The sequence below is a fragment of the Polypterus senegalus genome, chromosome 15, assembly GCF_016835505.1.
Source record: "Polypterus senegalus isolate Bchr_013 chromosome 15, ASM1683550v1, whole genome shotgun sequence".
NCBI lineage: Eukaryota > Metazoa > Chordata > Cladistia > Polypteriformes > Polypteridae > Polypterus > Polypterus senegalus.
In genome coordinates, this window is record NC_053168.1 from 130,622,971 (window position 1) to 130,641,229 (window position 18,259).

An 18,259-nucleotide genomic window follows, 5' to 3' on the forward strand; every position below is an offset into this window, starting at 1 on the left:
CCTGTTTATCCTGAGCAGGATTGCAGGAAACCTGGAGCCTACCGCAGCAGGTTTGGATGTAAGGCAGGAAAAATCCCCGGTATGCAATGAGGTTGATGTTAAGAACAAAAAGAATGTGATAATTCAACTATCTATATTGACAGAGAGAGAGAAACATGAAAAAAGGGAGACAAATGTTTTAAAATATAATTCTGCTAATGGATTACTTTCACAATATCAGGTATTTTTCGTTGAGAATATGAACCAAAAAAGATAAATGAATAAATATAGAATAAATACAAAAAACCCATAGTATGTTTAGTTTTTCATCACTTGGCAGACTCTCTTCGCCTACCTACCTTTGTTTGTGTCGCTTCATTGTTAAACAATGTTTTTAAAGCAAAAGTGATTGGTCAGCAACAATATGCTGATCTTGTATGATGACCTAGTCAGTGTCTCAATCAGTGCCATTTTATTTTCAAAAACCAGGAGTGGTCTCCCGTACACTATCTTGTATACTTGGATATGGGGATGGATATTTGAGGTGTAAACCACAAGAAAATTATTATATTTTTATATTATGTACGTTAAGGAACCATCAATAACAAATCAAATCAAATTAATAATATATTGAACAATTATTATAAAAGTAAAGTTAAATAAATCGGACTCTGCAGCTGCATGAGTAAAAAAAAAATATGTTCAGGTAAAGTACCACTTCCGGGTGATGTATTTGGCCCAAATACACATTTACAATTGTAATGTAACAACCACATGCCGAATTTCATCCATCTATCTAGTTGCGTTTTTGAGTTATCGTGTTTATATACACATAGACACACTTGCACACACATACCATTTCAAAAAATGGTATTTTTGGACTCTGGTAGGTCTATAACGTCAAGATTCATCAAAATATCGAGGTCGAATGTTTTCATGTGTATTATACTTTCTCTATACCTCGTATATGAGAAAGTAAACACGATTTCTCCTGTGCGAAGTGGCAGGTGAATTGCTGTCGACAAAAAGCAGTCACCTGAGAAATAAACTGAAACGTTAGTCACGTGATTTTTCTGTCCATATGGTAAATGTTTTGTTGACCAGCACATTCTGATTTCAGCCGTTTCAATTACATCTTGATATACAACAAGCGCAAATTAAGGCAGCACGTAAATTGCTTTCTATTTCACACGCTTTACATACCCATATTCAGCTTGCTCTGTCACCACAAATTCTGTTTTAGAGTTAAACTTACAAAGGTTAAAGACTAACGGCAAGAATATTCATTCAAAAACGAAAACTAAAAATATTTTAGTAAATTATTATTTTATTTCAGTTAGTCTTTCCAGTTACATTAATAGTTTTATTTAGTTTTAGTTTTTCATTTCGGTTTTGTTAATTATTTTATTTCAGTTTATGAAAACATTTTTTTAATAATAGTTTCAGTTTTGATTTTAGTTTTCGTTAACTATAATAACCTTGGAGTGTGCTGTGATTAAATGATACATGCAGCACTGCCAGGGTAGGCTCCAGCTAACAAAACCCTGAATTGGATTAGGCAGGTACTGAGAAGGATGGATGGATGGGTTGGTCAGTCAATAAAAATGACTAGGAGCATTTTGAGTTAGGGTAATACTATGTTCATGATTATTGTAGAATTTTCTCTTTCAATTTGAAGCTTTTTTTTTTTTTAACTGCATGCCAAATATTTAATCAGAACAAAATTGGCGGTCACTGAAAACTGTACACCTAAACCAGAAATGTATAGATATGATTGTCTGCACTGATTTTAAAAATGTTAAAACCCCAGGAAGTTATGTTAATTATTATAAAGGTATGCCTGTTAAAAATACAACAGATACACTATTTTTTCAGGATAATTCTGTAACCAGGAGTTTACAAAGATGGCTCACAGACAGCTAGTGAGTTAGAAGTCATTAGTTATTTAAATATGTAAGAATGCACCATTAATAAATCACTTTGCTGGTTCTCTCTCTTCAGATTTCCCAAATTCTTCTAAGTGATACGTTTACTCTTTTTGCTTCCTGATGGAGGCTACTAGTAGCCATATGTGACTTAGTCTCTTCTCTCTCATGACTCTTTATCTGCTCTTTTTTGTAGTTTTCCCAAGCACTGTATTAATTAAGAGCTGCAGACAATTTAGCCTAATAGTGGTAACCATCAGTACCCAAGAACATGCAATGAAATTTAGGGGCTGCCATAAGACACACTTAATGAACCCAACAAAGTTGGATCAAAGATACAATCAGTTTAAATGTAACTTATCCAATAAAAAAGCAAGATTTAAAACAATCACACAAATCACTGTGAAAGTCCTAATAGAACGTCTGATTGGCTTTTTACAAGATGTGTCTGTTTTATTTAGTCAAAGTTTGTCTTCTTTTTACAGGAGTTGATTTTTGTGACTTGGGAAACCACGGATGTGAACATGACTGCATCACTACAGTGGAATCATACATCTGCAAGTGTCGCAGAGGGTTTACGCTTAATCCTGACGGCAAGACATGCAGTAGTGAGTACATAGATCTATGTGATGCCTATATTCAAACCTAACAACAGCACAATTGTATGTGTTACATTGATACCGTCTACATCCAAGTCAGCATCTTCCCATATTTAATATACACTTACTGAGTTTATTTCTTAGGAACACAATAGTAATACTAGCTGGGGAGTCCTTTTCCTCTCAAAACAATCTCAGTTCTTTATGACATGAATTCCACAAGATGCTTTAAATATTGCCCTGAGATTCTGGAAAATGCTGATATGATTGCATCACTCATTTTCTGCAGATTTGTCAGCTATACATATCCATGCTGTAAACGTCTCATTCTACCACATCCCAAAGGTGTTCTACTGGATTCAGATCAAGTGACTGGGGAGACCACTGAACACTGTCGTGTTCATGAAACCATTTTGAGATGACTTGATATGACATGGTGCATTATAATGCTAGAAGTAGTCATTAGAAGATGTGTAAATTGTGGTCATGAAGGTATGCACAGAAGGGTTGTGGCATTCAAGCGATAATTGATTGGTATTGATTGGTAAAATTTTTAGGCTGTATTGAGGATTTATTCTGTTCTGTGTATTGTATTGACCCCCTTCTTTTTGACACCCACTGCACGCCCAACCTACCTGGAAAGTGATCTCTTTTTGAACTGCCTTTCCCAAGTTTTCTTCCATTTTTTCCCAACAAGGATTTTTTTTGGGAGTTTTTCCTTGTCATCTTAGACAATAAAGGTTGAGGGGCTCTCAAGAGGCAGGGCCTGTTAAAACCCATTGTGACACTTCTTGTGTGATTTTGGGCTATACAAAAATAAATTGTATTGTATTGTATTAATGGGCCCAAAAAAAGTATTTCCTACACAATTACTACACCACCACCACCAGCCTGGACTGTTGACAGAAGACTGGCTGGGTACATGGATTCATGCTCTTGGCACCAAATTCTGACCATACCATCTCTCTAGGTGAGACAAACTCAACATTCATCAGACCAGGCTACGTGTTTCTGGTCTATAGTTGTCCAGTTTTGGTGAGCCAGTGCCCACTGCAACCTTAGCTTTCTGTTCTTGGCTGAAAGGAGTGAAACTCAATGGAGTTTTCTCTTGTTGTAGCCCATCCACTTCAAGGTTTTGAGATAATTTTCTGCTCACCACATAGTGGGTATCTGTTACTGTAGCCATTCTGTCAGCACTAATCAGTTTAGCTATTCTCCTCTGTCTCTCATCAACAAGGTGTTTCTGTCCGCAGAACTGTTACTCACAGGATGTTTTGTGTTTATCACACCATTTTTAGAAAACTCTAAAGAGTGTTGTGCATGAAAATCCCAGGAGATTAACAGTTACAGAAGTACTCAGACCAGCCCGTCTGGCACCAGCAGTCATGCTGCAGTTAAAAAAATTGAGATTCCATTTTTTCACATTTGAGTTTTTAATGTGAACATTAACTGCAGCTCCTGACCTGTATATGAATGATTTCATGCATTGTACTGGTGCCTCATGATTGGCTGAATAGATAGATAGATAGATAGATAGATAAAGAAAGGCACTATATTATAGATAGATAGATAGATAGATAAAGAAAGGCACTATATTATAGATAGATAGATAGATAGATAGATAGATAGATAGATAGATAGATAGATAGATAGATAGATAGATAGATAGATAGATAGATACTTTATTAATCCCCAAGGGGAAATTCACATACTCCAGCAGCAGCATACAGATAAAAACACTATTAATTAAAGAGTGATAACAATGCAGTGCAAGTTAAAAAATACAAGGTGGAGAGTGCGAGGCAGATATAACAGACAATAACATTGTATAATAACGTTTACCCCCCCAACCCCCGAGTGGAATTAAAGAGTCGCATAGTGTGGGGTCTCCTCAGCCTGTCAGTGGAGCAGGACGGTGACAGCAGTCTGTGGCTGAAGCTGCTCCTCTGTCTGGAGATGATCCTGTTCAGTGGATGCAGTGGATTCTCCATGATTGACAGGAGCCTGCTCAGCGCCCATCACTCTGCCACGGATATCAAACTGTCCAACTCTGTGCCTACAACAGAGCCAGCCTTCCTCACCAGTTTGGCCAGGCATGAGGCGTCCCTTTTCTTTATGCTGCCTCCCCAGCACACGACCGCATAGAAAAGGGCGCTCGCCACAACCGTCTGATAGAACATCTGCAGCATCTTATTGCAGATGTTGAAAGATGCCAGCCTTCTAAGGGAGCATAGTCGGCTCTGTCCTCTCTTGCACAGAGCATCAGTATTGGCAGTCCAGTCCAGTTTATCATCCAGCTGCACTCCCAGGTATTTATAGGTCTGCACCCTTTGCATACAGCCACCTCTGATGATCACAAGGTCCATGAGGGGTCTGGGCCACCGAAAATCCACCACCAGCTCCTTGGTTTTGCTGGTGTTCAATTGTAAGTGGTTTGAGTTGCACCATTTAACAAAGTCCTTGATTAGGTTCCTATACTCCTCCTCCAGCCCACTCCTGATGCAGCCCACGATAGCAGTGTCATCAGTGAACTTTTGCACGTGGCAGGACTCCGAGTTGTATTGGAAGTCTGATGTATATTGGCTGAACTGGACCGGAGAAAGTACAGTCCACTGCGGTGCTCCTGTGCTGCTGACCACAATGTCAGACCTGCAGTTCCCAAGACACACATACTGAGATAATTGAAAGGAAAAGCAAATTTACAAGTATTCACAGTAGTTCTCTGTGTGTATATAGCTTAACCTGTGCTCAGAAAACAAACTTTAAAGGTTTTGGTCATTACTTGTAATTTTGTATGTCATGAATCATTGGACAGGGCTGAATGCAGTTTGGCAGTTTTTGAGTAGATTTGTCAGCACTCAATATATATACAGTTTTAATAATTGCTTAGGTGGCACGGTGGCGCAGTGGTAGCGCTGCTGCCTCGCAGTTAGGAGACCCGGGTTCGCTTCCCGGGTTCTCCCTGCGTGGAGTTTGCATGTTCTCCACGTGTCTGCATGGGTTTCCTCCGGGCGCTCCGGTTTCCTTCCACAGTCCAAAGACATGCAGGTTAGGTGGATTGGCGATTCTAAATTGGCCCGTTTGTATGTGCTTGGTGTGTGTTTGTGTGTGTCCTGTGGTGGGTTGGCACCCTGCCAGGGATTGGTTCCTCCCTTATGCCCTGTGTTGGCTGGGATTGGCTCCAGCAGACCCCCGTGACCCTGTGTTCGGATTCAGCAGGATGGATAATGGATGGATGGATGGATAATTGCTTAAGACTGAATGCAGTTTTTATATACTGTACAGTAATACCTTTCTATAATGCTAACCGTCCTACGGCACTTTACAGGAAGTGTCTGACTCAATGTAATATAGACTGTCAGTGGTGGAGAATGAACAAGCTTATGGTTATTAGTCCAAAGATGGCCACACTTTATACTAACTTGAGTACTGTAAAATTTGTGGATTTGAAAATAGTAAAGGCTGTCCTCTGCCTGGTCTGTTTGTTGCAATTTGAGGGAAGCCTGCTGTAGCATTACCATAATAATAATGAAGGATTTTGAGACTCCAGTGTGTTGATGCTTTTATTTTTGTTCAAATACTGCAGTTTTTATTTCTACCTGGCTCTGGGGCTAACAGGTCACTTGGCACATCTTTATTAAAAGGTTTTTGATTAGTGTGTGATATGTCCGGGAAGGAGTCCTGTTGCCTGACAGTTAAATCTTACTTGAGCACTACAGAATGCACAATAAATTAGATATGGAGAATGTTAAGATATGCATATCTTAAATATATGAATTGCATTGTACACAGATACACAGTATGTGAAAACAAAAGAAAAGGATAAGAACAACATGAAAAGAAAAGACACTTTTCGTGACATACAGCATATAACTGATATTCTATTTCTCAAAGACTTCACTTGTACCATTTTGCTTACTTCTAAAGTTAAATGTCATCTTCTTGTAGTTGGCCCCGGCACAATCCTGCTGATTTCTGGGAACCGAAGTCCACTCTCGGGAAGCACTTCTACTGGATCATCATAAAATGAACAACTAAATACAGTAACCCAGCAAAGGGGCTCCAATGTATTTGTTTCCTAAGAATGTCTCCACTTTCTTTCTTGAACCCCCCTGATTGAAAGAATGTGGACTGATGCCACTCAAACAACTAACCGCTGTCAGCCTTTCCATTCAGACTGTGAAGCACTAGCAGACGCTGTCTTTCAGTCTAATCTATAAAGCACTCTGAAATCTTTTACAATATTTTCTTGAAAACTCAGCAATGGGAAATGTGTAATTTATAATATCACTCAAGGCAACACACTAGCTTCTTTCTTTCGAACTGCACAAACCATTAATTTCCATTTTCAAAAATGGCTGAATGATGAGATGAGGGGGGTCCTTTGGGTCTGTTTTCCATTCATTCCTGCCTGGTGCTTAAAATTTACTGTAAATGTCCTTTAATTGAACTGATGAGCAATCTAATGCAAATGTTGTATAATCTTCTATTCCACATTGTCCAATTGGTCCCTGTGAGTATAGTCGCATGTGAAGGTAGGGCCTATAATGGACTGGTGCCCTGTCCAGGTCTGGTCTCTGCTGGTCCAGTTTAGTCTTCAAGCCCATAGATCCTGGGTTTGGATTAAGCAGGTCTGAGAATGTACGTAAATAAGCAGCTGCTCAATGTTTCCTCCAAAGATATGAAGAACAACAACTACCCATAAGTGCAAGTGATTTTCCTATCACCCATGACTTGAACTTTGAATATTTTATTTTTTCTCCAGCCTTTGGAGTTTTTTTGTTTTTTCTGTCCCCCCTGGCCATTGAACCTTACTCTTATTCGATGTTAATTAATGTTGATTTATTTTGTTTTCTTATTGTGTCTTTTATTTTTCTATTCTTTATTATATAAAGCACTTTGAGCTACTGTTTGTATGAAAATGTGCTATATAAATAAATGTTGTTGTTGTTGTTGTTGAACTGTTAGTTAATTTGAATTCAAAATGTAATGTTTCTTACTGTTTTTTTTTTAATTAGAAAGTACAAGTAAAACAATCATCTGGCTAGTTAGACCATATTTCCATCGACTTTAATTAACACTGTGTAGATCTTGCTGAGTCAGTGCTGGCTCCACAACACTTCAGCAGGGTGAATAAAAATGATGGCAGATCAATAGCAGGCAGTCCAGGGGTGGCACGCTGGAATTTTTCCAAATACCCTCTTAATGTAAAAAGGTGAAATTTTACCGATGTTGCCATATGTCTGCAGCCTATATCTAAAGATGTTTCCATATATCAGCAGCATTCTGTAATTTTATTACAGTGTGACTAGAGCAATAATTTACTTGTCAAAACAAATGCCAGGGCTGTTCACTTTAATCAAACCTCACAGCAGTCAAGGGACGGAGTAAAGTGTGCTGGTTTATGCCATCTATTCATTTTGATGATGTTTAACCACATTAAAGTATCTGCTGATTTTACTTTAAAACTAATTCTATATATAAGAACTCTATTAATTATATATCTATCATATGCAAGTGCATTGTGTATTTTTTGCATGTTATTTATTTTTTTAATGTATTTTTAATTTGGTTTTTTTTTTCTTTGCTTGCAACTATTTTTTGACATCTTGTAAAACATTTTGAGCTTCATCCTATGTATGAAAATGTGCTATAGAAATAAATGTTGTGTTCCCTGTCTGTATATAGTGCTACTGCATAGCAGACTTGGTCATGCACTTGCAGACATGACTGTCTACAGCTTTAACTGAACATTAATGTTTTAGATATCTCTTGTCTTTGATAGTCTTGCTTTGTAAACCATTTACTGTAGCTTCTAGCCACGTTTTGAAATCATCCTTCAGCACAGTTGTACTGAATGTCACACTTACAGTGCATCCAGAAAGTATTCACAGCGCATCACTTTTTCCACATTTTGTTATGTTACAGCCTTATTCCAAAATGGATTAAATTCATTTTTTTCCTCAGAATTCTACACACAACACCCCATAATGACAACGTGAAAAATGTTTACTTGAGATTTTTGCAAATTTATTAAAAATAAAAAAATTGAGTAAGCACATGTACATAAGTATTCACAGCCCTTGCCATGAAGCTCCAAATTGAGCTCAGGTGCATCCTGTTTCCCCTGATGATCCTTGAGATGTTTCTGCAGCTTCATTGGAGTCCACCTGTGGTAAATTCAGTTGATTGGACATGATTTGGAAAGGCACACACCTGTCTATAGAAGGTCCCACAGTTGACAGTTCATGTCAGAGCACAAACCAAGCATGAAGTCAAAGGAATTGTCTGTAGACCTCCGAGACAGGATTGTCTCAAGGCACAAATCTGAGGAAGGTTACAGAAAAATTTCTGCTGCTATGAAGGTCCCAATGAGCGCAGTGGCCTCCATCATCCGTAAGTGGAAGAAGTTCGAAACCACCAGGATTCTTCCTAGAGTTGGCCAGCCATCTAAACTGAGCGATTTGGGGAGAAGGGCCTTAGTCAGGTAGGTGACCAAGAACCTGATGGTCACTCTGTCAGAGCTCCAGAGGTCCTTTGTAGAGAGAGGAGAACCTTCCAGAAGGACAACCATCTCTGCAGCAATCCACCAATCAGGCCTGTATGGTAGAGTGGCCAGATGGAAGCCACTCCTTAGTAAAAGGCACATGGCAGCCCGCCTGGAGTTTGTCAAAAGGCACCTGAAGGACTCTCAGACCATGAGAAACAAAATTCTCTGGTCTGATGAGACAAAGATTTAAGTCTTTGGTGTGAATGCCAGGCGTCACGTTTGGAGGAAACCAGGCACCGCTCATCACCAGGCCAATACCATCCCTACAGTGAAGTGTACAGGGATGTTTTTCAGCGGCAGGAACTGGGAGACTAGTCAGGATAAAGGGAAAGATGACTGCAGCAATGTACAGAGACATCCTGGATGAAAACCTGCTCCAGAGCACTCTTGACCTCAGACTGGGGCGACGGTTCATCTTTCAGCAGGACAACGACCCTAAGCACACAGCCAAAGTATCAAGAGTGGCTTCAGGACAACTCTGTGAATGTCCTTGAGTGGCCCAGCCAGAGCCCAGACTTGAATCCGATTGAACATCTCTGGAGAGATCTTAAAATGGCTGTGCACCGACACTTCCCATCCAACCTGATGGAGCTTGAGAGGTGCTGCAAAGAGGAATGGGCGAAACTGGCCAGGGATAGGTGTGCCAAGTTTGTGACATCATATTCAAAAACACTTGAGGCTGTAATTGCTGCCAAAGGTGCATCAACAAAGTATTGAGCAAAGGCTGTGAATACTTATGGACATGTGAGTTCTCAGTTTTTTATTTTTAATAAATTTTCAAAAACCTCAAGTAAACTTTTTTCAGGTTGTCATTATGGGGTGTTGTGTGTAGAATTCTGAGGAAAAAAAATGAATTTAATCCATTTTGGAATAAGGCTGTAACATAACAAAATGTGGAAAAAGTGATGCGCTGTGAATACTTTCCGGATGCCCTGTAAATGTTTTTAGATAACAAGAATGGTTAAAAAACATTTACATAAAAGTAGAGTATCATACTTTCATGATACTACACAAAATGTGAGTAACTATTATAATATGATGTCTTCGACAAAAGAAAAATGGTGCAAGTTCTCCAAATGTTGCTAATCAAGCGGGCTATGATCTTCACTGGTCTGTCCAGCAGAGCCCTAACCCTAACCCAGCAAGGCCACAAATACCACCTGCTGGCTTCAGTCTGAGTAGGACCAAAAATGGGACACTAGAAAAACTACAAATATCACAAAAATAAAACAAAAGCCCCAAAAGAGGAGGGACAATCATAAACCCTCAGTTTGAAATAAAACAGAAGATCTTTATAAATCGAGGATTTATTTGCAGAAAAGTAGATAATATAAATAAAAACAAAATCTTTAAATCCAACAATTATATTTTTTATATACTTTGTAGTGGTGGCCAATAAAAAAATGTAATCTCGTTTTCATGCAGAATGGAGAGAAAAATGTGTATGATATAATAGATGCCAATAATGACCAGTGCTGTATAACAGCAACTGATGTGAAAAATGTCCATAGAGAAAAATAAAATTTCATTTTACTGATGTCTTATAATCCACATGTCAGTTAGCCAGTTGTTTGCACAAAACATGCAAAATGCCTGCTTTTTTGTTAAACTATTGTTAAATAGATACTTCCTGAATAATCAGCACACATCATTAATAGGAAAGTCTGATAGGAGTCACTTTTTGAAACAAAGACCGGACTATTGACCAGCGAATAAAGGGAAGAGACAGGTCTCTGTTTAAAAAAAAAAAAAACAGAGTCATCCCTCCCTCTTTCTATCTTGCATTGTTCTTTATTGTTTCACATATCTGACTATTTCCCAAACAAGTTTTACTGGAAGTAAATCGTTACTCCAGTTCCATGAGTAAGTCATTAGAATTCTGTCAATTTCTGTTTTCCTATGTGTACTACCATTAGTAAATTAGAACAATTTTCACGAGAACAGGCCATTTAGTTCAACAATCTTGTTCATCCTATTTGGCAACATTGTCTGAAATAATATCAAGTTGAGATTTGACAGCCCCTGAAGTCCTGCTTTCCACCATACTATTTGGTCAATTATTTCATGTGTGTATGGTTCAAAGAAAAGCATTATGACATTTTTGTGAATATATCCCTTAACAGGTTTACAACCATGTCATTGTGTTCTTGTTGAAGAATTTGAGTAATTCTAATTCGTTTTAAATGCTTTGCTCATGTCACCTCTTAATCCCAGTTTGCTCAAACCTAAAAGGTTCAACTCCTTCAGTCACTCCTCATTTCTGGAATCAGCTTAGTTGCTCTTCTCTGGTCTTTCTTTAACACTGCTATTTCTTTTGTGTAAATTTGTGTCAACAATCCCATGTAAAATGAAATAGGATTCATATATCTATCTATCTATCTATCTATCTATCTATATATATATATATATATATATATATATATATATATATATATATATATATATATATATATATATATATATATATGTATGTATATATATATATATATATATATATATATATATATATATATATATATATATATATATATATATATATATATATATATATATATATATATATGTGTATATATATATATATATATATATATATATATATATATATATGTATATATATATATATATATGTATATATATATATATATATATGTATATATATATATATGTATATATATATATATATATATGTATATATATATATATATGTATATATATATATATATATGTATATATATATATGTATATATGTATATATATATATATTTATATATGTATATATATATATGTATATATGTATATATATATATATATATGTATATATATATATATATATATATATATATATATATATATATATATATATATATATATATATATATGTGTATATATATGTATATATATATGTATATATATGTGTATATGTATATTTATATATATATATGTATATGTATATGTATATATATATGTATATGTATATATATATATATATGTATGTGTGTGTGTGTGTGTGTGTGTGTGTGTGTGTGTGTATATATACTGTATGTATATGGAGAAAAATGAAAAAATAACTATTCTAAGGCACATGCATAGATATTTAAAGTAGAATAAATGCAGAAAATGTTAACATTTTAGTAAGTATGGTTCAGGGTATGTATCAGTGAAAGGTAAATATGAAATACAAATATATATATACGCACTAACTATGGAATTTGCTATTAATATGACAATTCTTCACTGCAGGGATCAACCACTGTGCTTTTGGAACCCATGGCTGTGAGCAGGAGTGTGTTAACACTATGGACTCGTTCATCTGCAGATGTCACGCTGGCTACACCCTCAACCTAGATGGCAAAACATGCACAAGTGAGTTGACCCTAAGAAAATTGACCCACTTTTCAAAAGGTCTTCAAAGTATTCAAGTGCCATGTCTAATATAAAAGTTTAGATGAGGCCCTCTAAACAATAACTTTCAATAATCTGTAGCAATAGAGGAAATCAAGAAGGATCGTATATTCCTCCAATCCACTGTATGTTTTATACACACTCACAAACACAGGCACACACATATATATATACTGTAGAATGTATAAAATCCATAAATGTGTGTGTACATGTGTATATTCTCTTGCAGCAGGTGTGTCCAACTATATATCATGTATATATAAAATATACATATAATGTACCGTATGTATATGTGTATATATATATATATGTGTGTGTGTGTGGTATATGTGTTTGTTTTATAGTTCTGTTGTTGGGCACTCTCACAGACACCAGGAATGCCTGGTACCAGGACATACTAAAAACTCAGAACATACCAGCTCCACGCACAGGGCTAAGATGAGATTTGAACTTTGAGGCAGTGGTGCGTCTCATTGCAAAACTGCGACAGACTAAAAGTTAAAAATGTGTTTTTCAGAAAAATATCTTACTTAGATTGTCACATAGCATCACTTTTAAGTAGATGCTCTGCTGTTTTTTATGGTGTAGAATATATTAGTTTAAAGACCTGCTTCTTGCTACTTTCTTACATATTTGTTTATGTATCTACAGCGTCTGTGGATATTCAATTTATTGAACTGATTAACTAATTTATTTTTTCTTTAACTTACCACCCTACTGCAGGAGTAGATCACTGTGCAGGGACTGACAATGGATGTGAACACATTTGTCTTAACACGGACGAGTCTTATATATGTCAGTGCAATGAGGGTTACATCCTAAATGAAGATTTAAAAACATGTACAAGTAAGCTTTTTCTTTTTAATTTGCTGACCACCCATAACTTCATCAGTTTTACATATTTAATCATTTACACATCTGTAGTGATTAAAGAGTACATTTTCATGACAGAATATCTTATCCCTGAAGGAGCAATAATATACCATTTTGTTATGTTCTTATATCCCTCTATCCATTTTCTGACACTTGTTTGGGTCAGATGCCCAAACTTTCCTTTCCTTCACCAACTCCTCTGGGACAATGCAGAGATAATCTCTCCAGCATGTCCCAGGTCTGCCCCGAGGTGTCCTCCCAGTTGGATATGCCTGAAACACCTCCACAGAGAAGCATGCAGGAGGCATGTTAATCAGATGTCTGAACCACCTGAACTGATTCCTTTCGATACAGAGCGGCTCTGCCTTGAGCTCCTCCTGAATGTCTGCGCTCCTCGCCCTGTCTCAAGGGCTGAGCCCATACACCCCGTGAAGGAAGCTAATTTCTGGCACTTGTATCCATGATCTAGTTCTTTCGGTCACTACCCACAGCTTGTGACCTTAGGTGAGGGTTTTTATATTTAGTTTTTTATGTGTTTGTGGTTATTCTGAAACTGAATGATATAAGCTATGGGGAAACATTTAAACAGCTGAGTCTTTTCGTGATAGAATGATTAAAACTATGAAGGAAGAAGGTAAGCTCAAGGGTGCTGACAAGGATATGGCTGCTTCCTCCCAGCTCCAGTAGAATTCTTACTAGGGAACTGCATTTTCTCCCCATGTCAGTGGGGGTCTTCTGTGAGTATTCTGATTTCCTCCCACGATGTCCTCAAGATGTACAATTAAGTTGACTAGCAAGTTTAAATTGGCCTGGTGTAAGTGAATGCGGCCTGCAATGGACCACTGATGGTTACTTTTAGTTGATACAAGGATATGGTTTACCTTTGAGTAACCCTGTAATGGAAAACGGGTTTAGAAAATGGATAGATAAATAATTAACAACAGATGTCAACAGATATTTTAGTATGAGCTCTTCATTAACAGCACAGTCACACGGAGAGATGTTTGTTAAGGTAATGCAGAACAGAAATTTTTTAGATACATGAAGTGGAACAGGTTGAGATTTTGCAATCTAAGATTGACTTATTCTGGACCTTTTAGGTAAATTGGAATCTATAATCGATTTTGGACTGAATGGCTGGTTCTTATAAGAAACGTTCCTTGTGTTTTTTATTTTCCTTTGTTTCCTTTTCCAAAATATTTTCTTTTAAATAATCCCAGAAGAGATAGTAAATTTTACTAGCAGATCTTATAGCTTATTGCAGTGTTTATCCGCCACTCACTTGGCTTCTCACTCTGGCAGCTCCTTTGTAGAGCTGTCCTCCATAGCTGCAGTTTGCCGAGATTAAAGCCAGTAACCCAGTGCAGTAAAAATTTCCAGTGCTTCTATCCAGCCCAACAGTATTTAGACATTTTCCATGGTTTTACCTGAGATGAGTCTGAATGGCATCCTATTCAGTGTTGGCTTCTTCCTGCAACCTGAATTTGCTCAAAGAAGGCTGAAAGGTGGCATTTTTTTAATTATTGTATTAATTTAAATAGCAAAACTTTAATTAATTTGTTAATGTATTATGCTTCCTTAGAGATAACAGTATATTTAGCATTAACAAATATCATCTATTGGTATTCTATTAAATCCATTTTAATAAATGTGTTTAAAAATATTTGAACTGCTGGTATATTAAATGAATTAATAAATTAACTTAAATATATCTAGCCTCGATAACAAGTTTTACATTCTTGCTTTACCCTTGCATTACTACAGCTTTAATATGTCTTACAAACTTTAGATCCTAACTATTGTATTTTCTGGGATCTGTCATGTGGCCGCAGAGGTCGACTATTGTGCGTTGTTTAGACATGACTGTGAGCACCTTTGCCTGAACACGGAGAAGTCCTACATCTGTCAGTGTTTTGATGGCTACACTTTAAATGCAGACGGGAAGACATGCAGAAGTAAGTCACTGTTTAATTATTGCTGAGCTATCAAACTCAGACTCTGGAGGGCCGCTGTGACTAAAGGCTTACTTAGTAACCACTTACTGCTGATTATTTAACACACTTCTTTTGCCTAGTTATGACTGACTTTTTTTTTATTTTTCATTTTACTTAAAAACAATAAAGAGAAGCAAAGCAAGGTGAAAGATGACAAGCTAACTCGGTGGTCTCAGACAGCCTTAGAGGGCCAATCACCCATTTAGCTATTAATGAAATCCATTATTTAATTCTATGGCTTTTTAGTGTTTCATTCTGCCACACCAGTCATTGCCAAAACTGATTTTCTGAGATTGCTTTCCAAATACTTGATGGACCACAACAGATGAACATTCACTTTTTTATTTTCAAATATTTTATTGAGACAGATATTGCATAAAAGATGCAGAGGCAGATGAGATGGATCTAAGTTAGCCTGCTTATCTGTTCGCACACTTTGCATCTCATTGCTGTTTGGCTACTGGCCCTAAGAAATAAACAAACCATGCCATTAGCATCAGCAGTTGATTAGTTCCTTAACCTTTGAGACAGCATCACTAACCGTTGATCTACCATGCCTAACCCTATAATCACAAATACAACACCATAACAAGATGAATAATATGTGTTTGTTGCAACCAATATCTTCTTCCTTTTCTTTCTTCCTTTTCTTTTTTCGGCTGCTCCAGTTAGGGGTTGCCACAGCAGATCATCTTCTTCCATATCGTCCTGTCTTCTGCATCTTGCATCCTACTCTCTCTTCTGTTTTTTTTTCCGGTTTCTCTGTGGTGGCGGCCTGCGCCACCACCAACCTACTCAAAGCACCATGATGCCCCAGAATTGATGGACTAAAAGCCAGAAGTCCACGTGATCATCATCATCATCATCAAATCCTTCAGTGAAAACCATAAATACAAAGAGGACTGTTTCATTTATGTTAGGTAGATTGCCCAGAGGGGACTGGGCGGTCTCATGGCCTGGAATCCTTGCAGATTTTATTTTTTTTCTCCGGCTGTCTGGAGTTTTTTTTTTTGTTTTTTCTGTCCCCCCTGGCCATTGGACCTTACTCTTATTCTATGTTAATTAATGTTGACTTATTTTATTTTCTTACTGTGTCTCTTATTTTTCTATTCTTCATTATGTAAAGCACTTTGAGCTACATTTTTTTTGTATGAAAATGTGCTATATAAATAAATGTTGTTGTTGTTACACCCATCACCTGCATGTCCTCTCTCACCACGTCCATAAACCTTAGGCCTTCCTCTTCTCCTCTTGCCAGGCACTTAACATCTTTCTCCCAATATACTCAGCATCTCTCCTCTGCACATGTCCAAAGCAACGCAATCACGTCTCTCTGATTTTGTCTCCCAACCGTCCAATTTCGGCTAACCCTCTAATGTCCTCATTTCTAATCCTGTCCATCCTCATCACACCCAGTGCAAATCTTAACATCTTTAACTCTGCCACCTCCAGCTCTGTCTCCTGCTTTCTGGTCAGTGCCACCGTCTCTGACCCATATAACATAGCTGGTCTCACTACTGTCCTGTAAACCATCCCTTTCACTCTTGCTGATACCCGTCTGTCACAAATCACTCCTGATACTCTTCTCCACCCTTTCCACCCTGCCTGCACTCTTCTTCACCTCTCTTCCACAATCCCCATTACTCTGTACTGTTGATCCCAAGTATTTAAACTCATCCACCTTCACCAACTCTACTCCCTGCATCCTCACCATTCCACTGACCTCCCTCTCATTCACACACATGTATTCTGTCTTGTCCTTCCTTTCATTCCTCTCCTCTCTAGAGCAAACCTCCAACTCTCCAGAGTCTCCTCGACCTGCTCCCTACTATCACTACAGATCATAATGTCATCTGCAAACATCACAGTCCATGGTGACTCCTGTCTAATCTCGTCTGTCAACCTGTCCATCACCATTGCAAATAAGAAAGGGCTCAAAGCTGATCCCTGATGTAATCCCACCTCCATGTTGAACGCATCCATCACTCCTACTGTCACACTTCCCTCGTACATATCCTGTACAACTCTTACATACTTCTCTGCCACTCCCGACTTCCTCATACAATACCACAACTCCTCTCGAGGCACCCTGTCATATGCTTTCTCCAGGTCCACAACGATGCAAAGTAACTCCTTCTGACCTTCTCTTTACTTCTCCATCAACACCCTCAGAGCAAATATTGCATCTGTGATGCTCTTTCTTGGCATGAAACTATACTGCTGCTCACTAATCATCACCTCACTTCTTAACTGAGCTTCCTGTACTCTTTCCCATAACTTCATGCTTTGGCTCATCAATTTTACCCCCCTGCAGTTACTACAGCTCTGCACATCCCCCTTATTCTTAAAAATCGGTACCAGTACAATTCTTCTCCACTCCTCAGGCATCCTCTCACTTTCCAAGATTCCATTAAACAATCTGGTTAAAAAACCCACTGCCATCTCTGCTAAACACCTCCTTGCTTCCACAGGTATATCATCTGGACCAACATTCTTTCCATTTTTCATCTTCTTCATAGCTGTCCTTACTTCCTCCTTGCTAATCCATTGCACTTCCTGATTCACTATTCATCCAACCTTCTCTATCTCACATTCTCTTCATTCATCATCCTCTCAAAGTACTCTTTCCATCCACTCAACACACTCTCCTCACTTGTGAGTACATTTCCATCTTTATCCTTTATCACCCAATCCTGCTGCACATCTTTCCCAGCTTGGTCCCTCTGTCTAGCCAATCGGTACACGTCCTCTTCTCAGTCCTTAGTGTCCAGCCTCCTATACAACTCATCATACGCCTTTTCTTTAGCCTTTGCCAGCTCTCTCTTCGCCTTTTGTTGCAACCAAAATATTTTGAGAAATTAAGATTTACTAAAGGAGGAGAAAAAAATCCCAAAAACCACCACAATTCTACCTAATCACAAAAGCATTAAATCTCTT

At 37.6% G+C, this 18,259-nt stretch overlaps 1 protein-coding gene across 3 annotated transcripts in view; it reads left to right on the forward strand.

Annotated features, from left to right (window-relative positions):
* Window positions 1–18,259, forward strand: part of LOC120515614 (matrilin-2-like) — a 53,694-nt gene that overhangs the window by 20,197 nt on the left and 15,238 nt on the right. For all 3 annotated transcript variants that reach the window (XM_039736735.1, XM_039736734.1, XM_039736736.1), the window contains 4 exons: window positions 2,390–2,512; window positions 12,294–12,416; window positions 13,179–13,301; window positions 15,161–15,283. In XM_039736735.1, coding sequence (XP_039592669.1) covers window positions 2,390–2,512; window positions 12,294–12,416; window positions 13,179–13,301; window positions 15,161–15,283 — 492 coding nt within the window. The remainder of the gene's footprint in view (window positions 1–2,389; window positions 2,513–12,293; window positions 12,417–13,178; window positions 13,302–15,160; window positions 15,284–18,259) is intronic.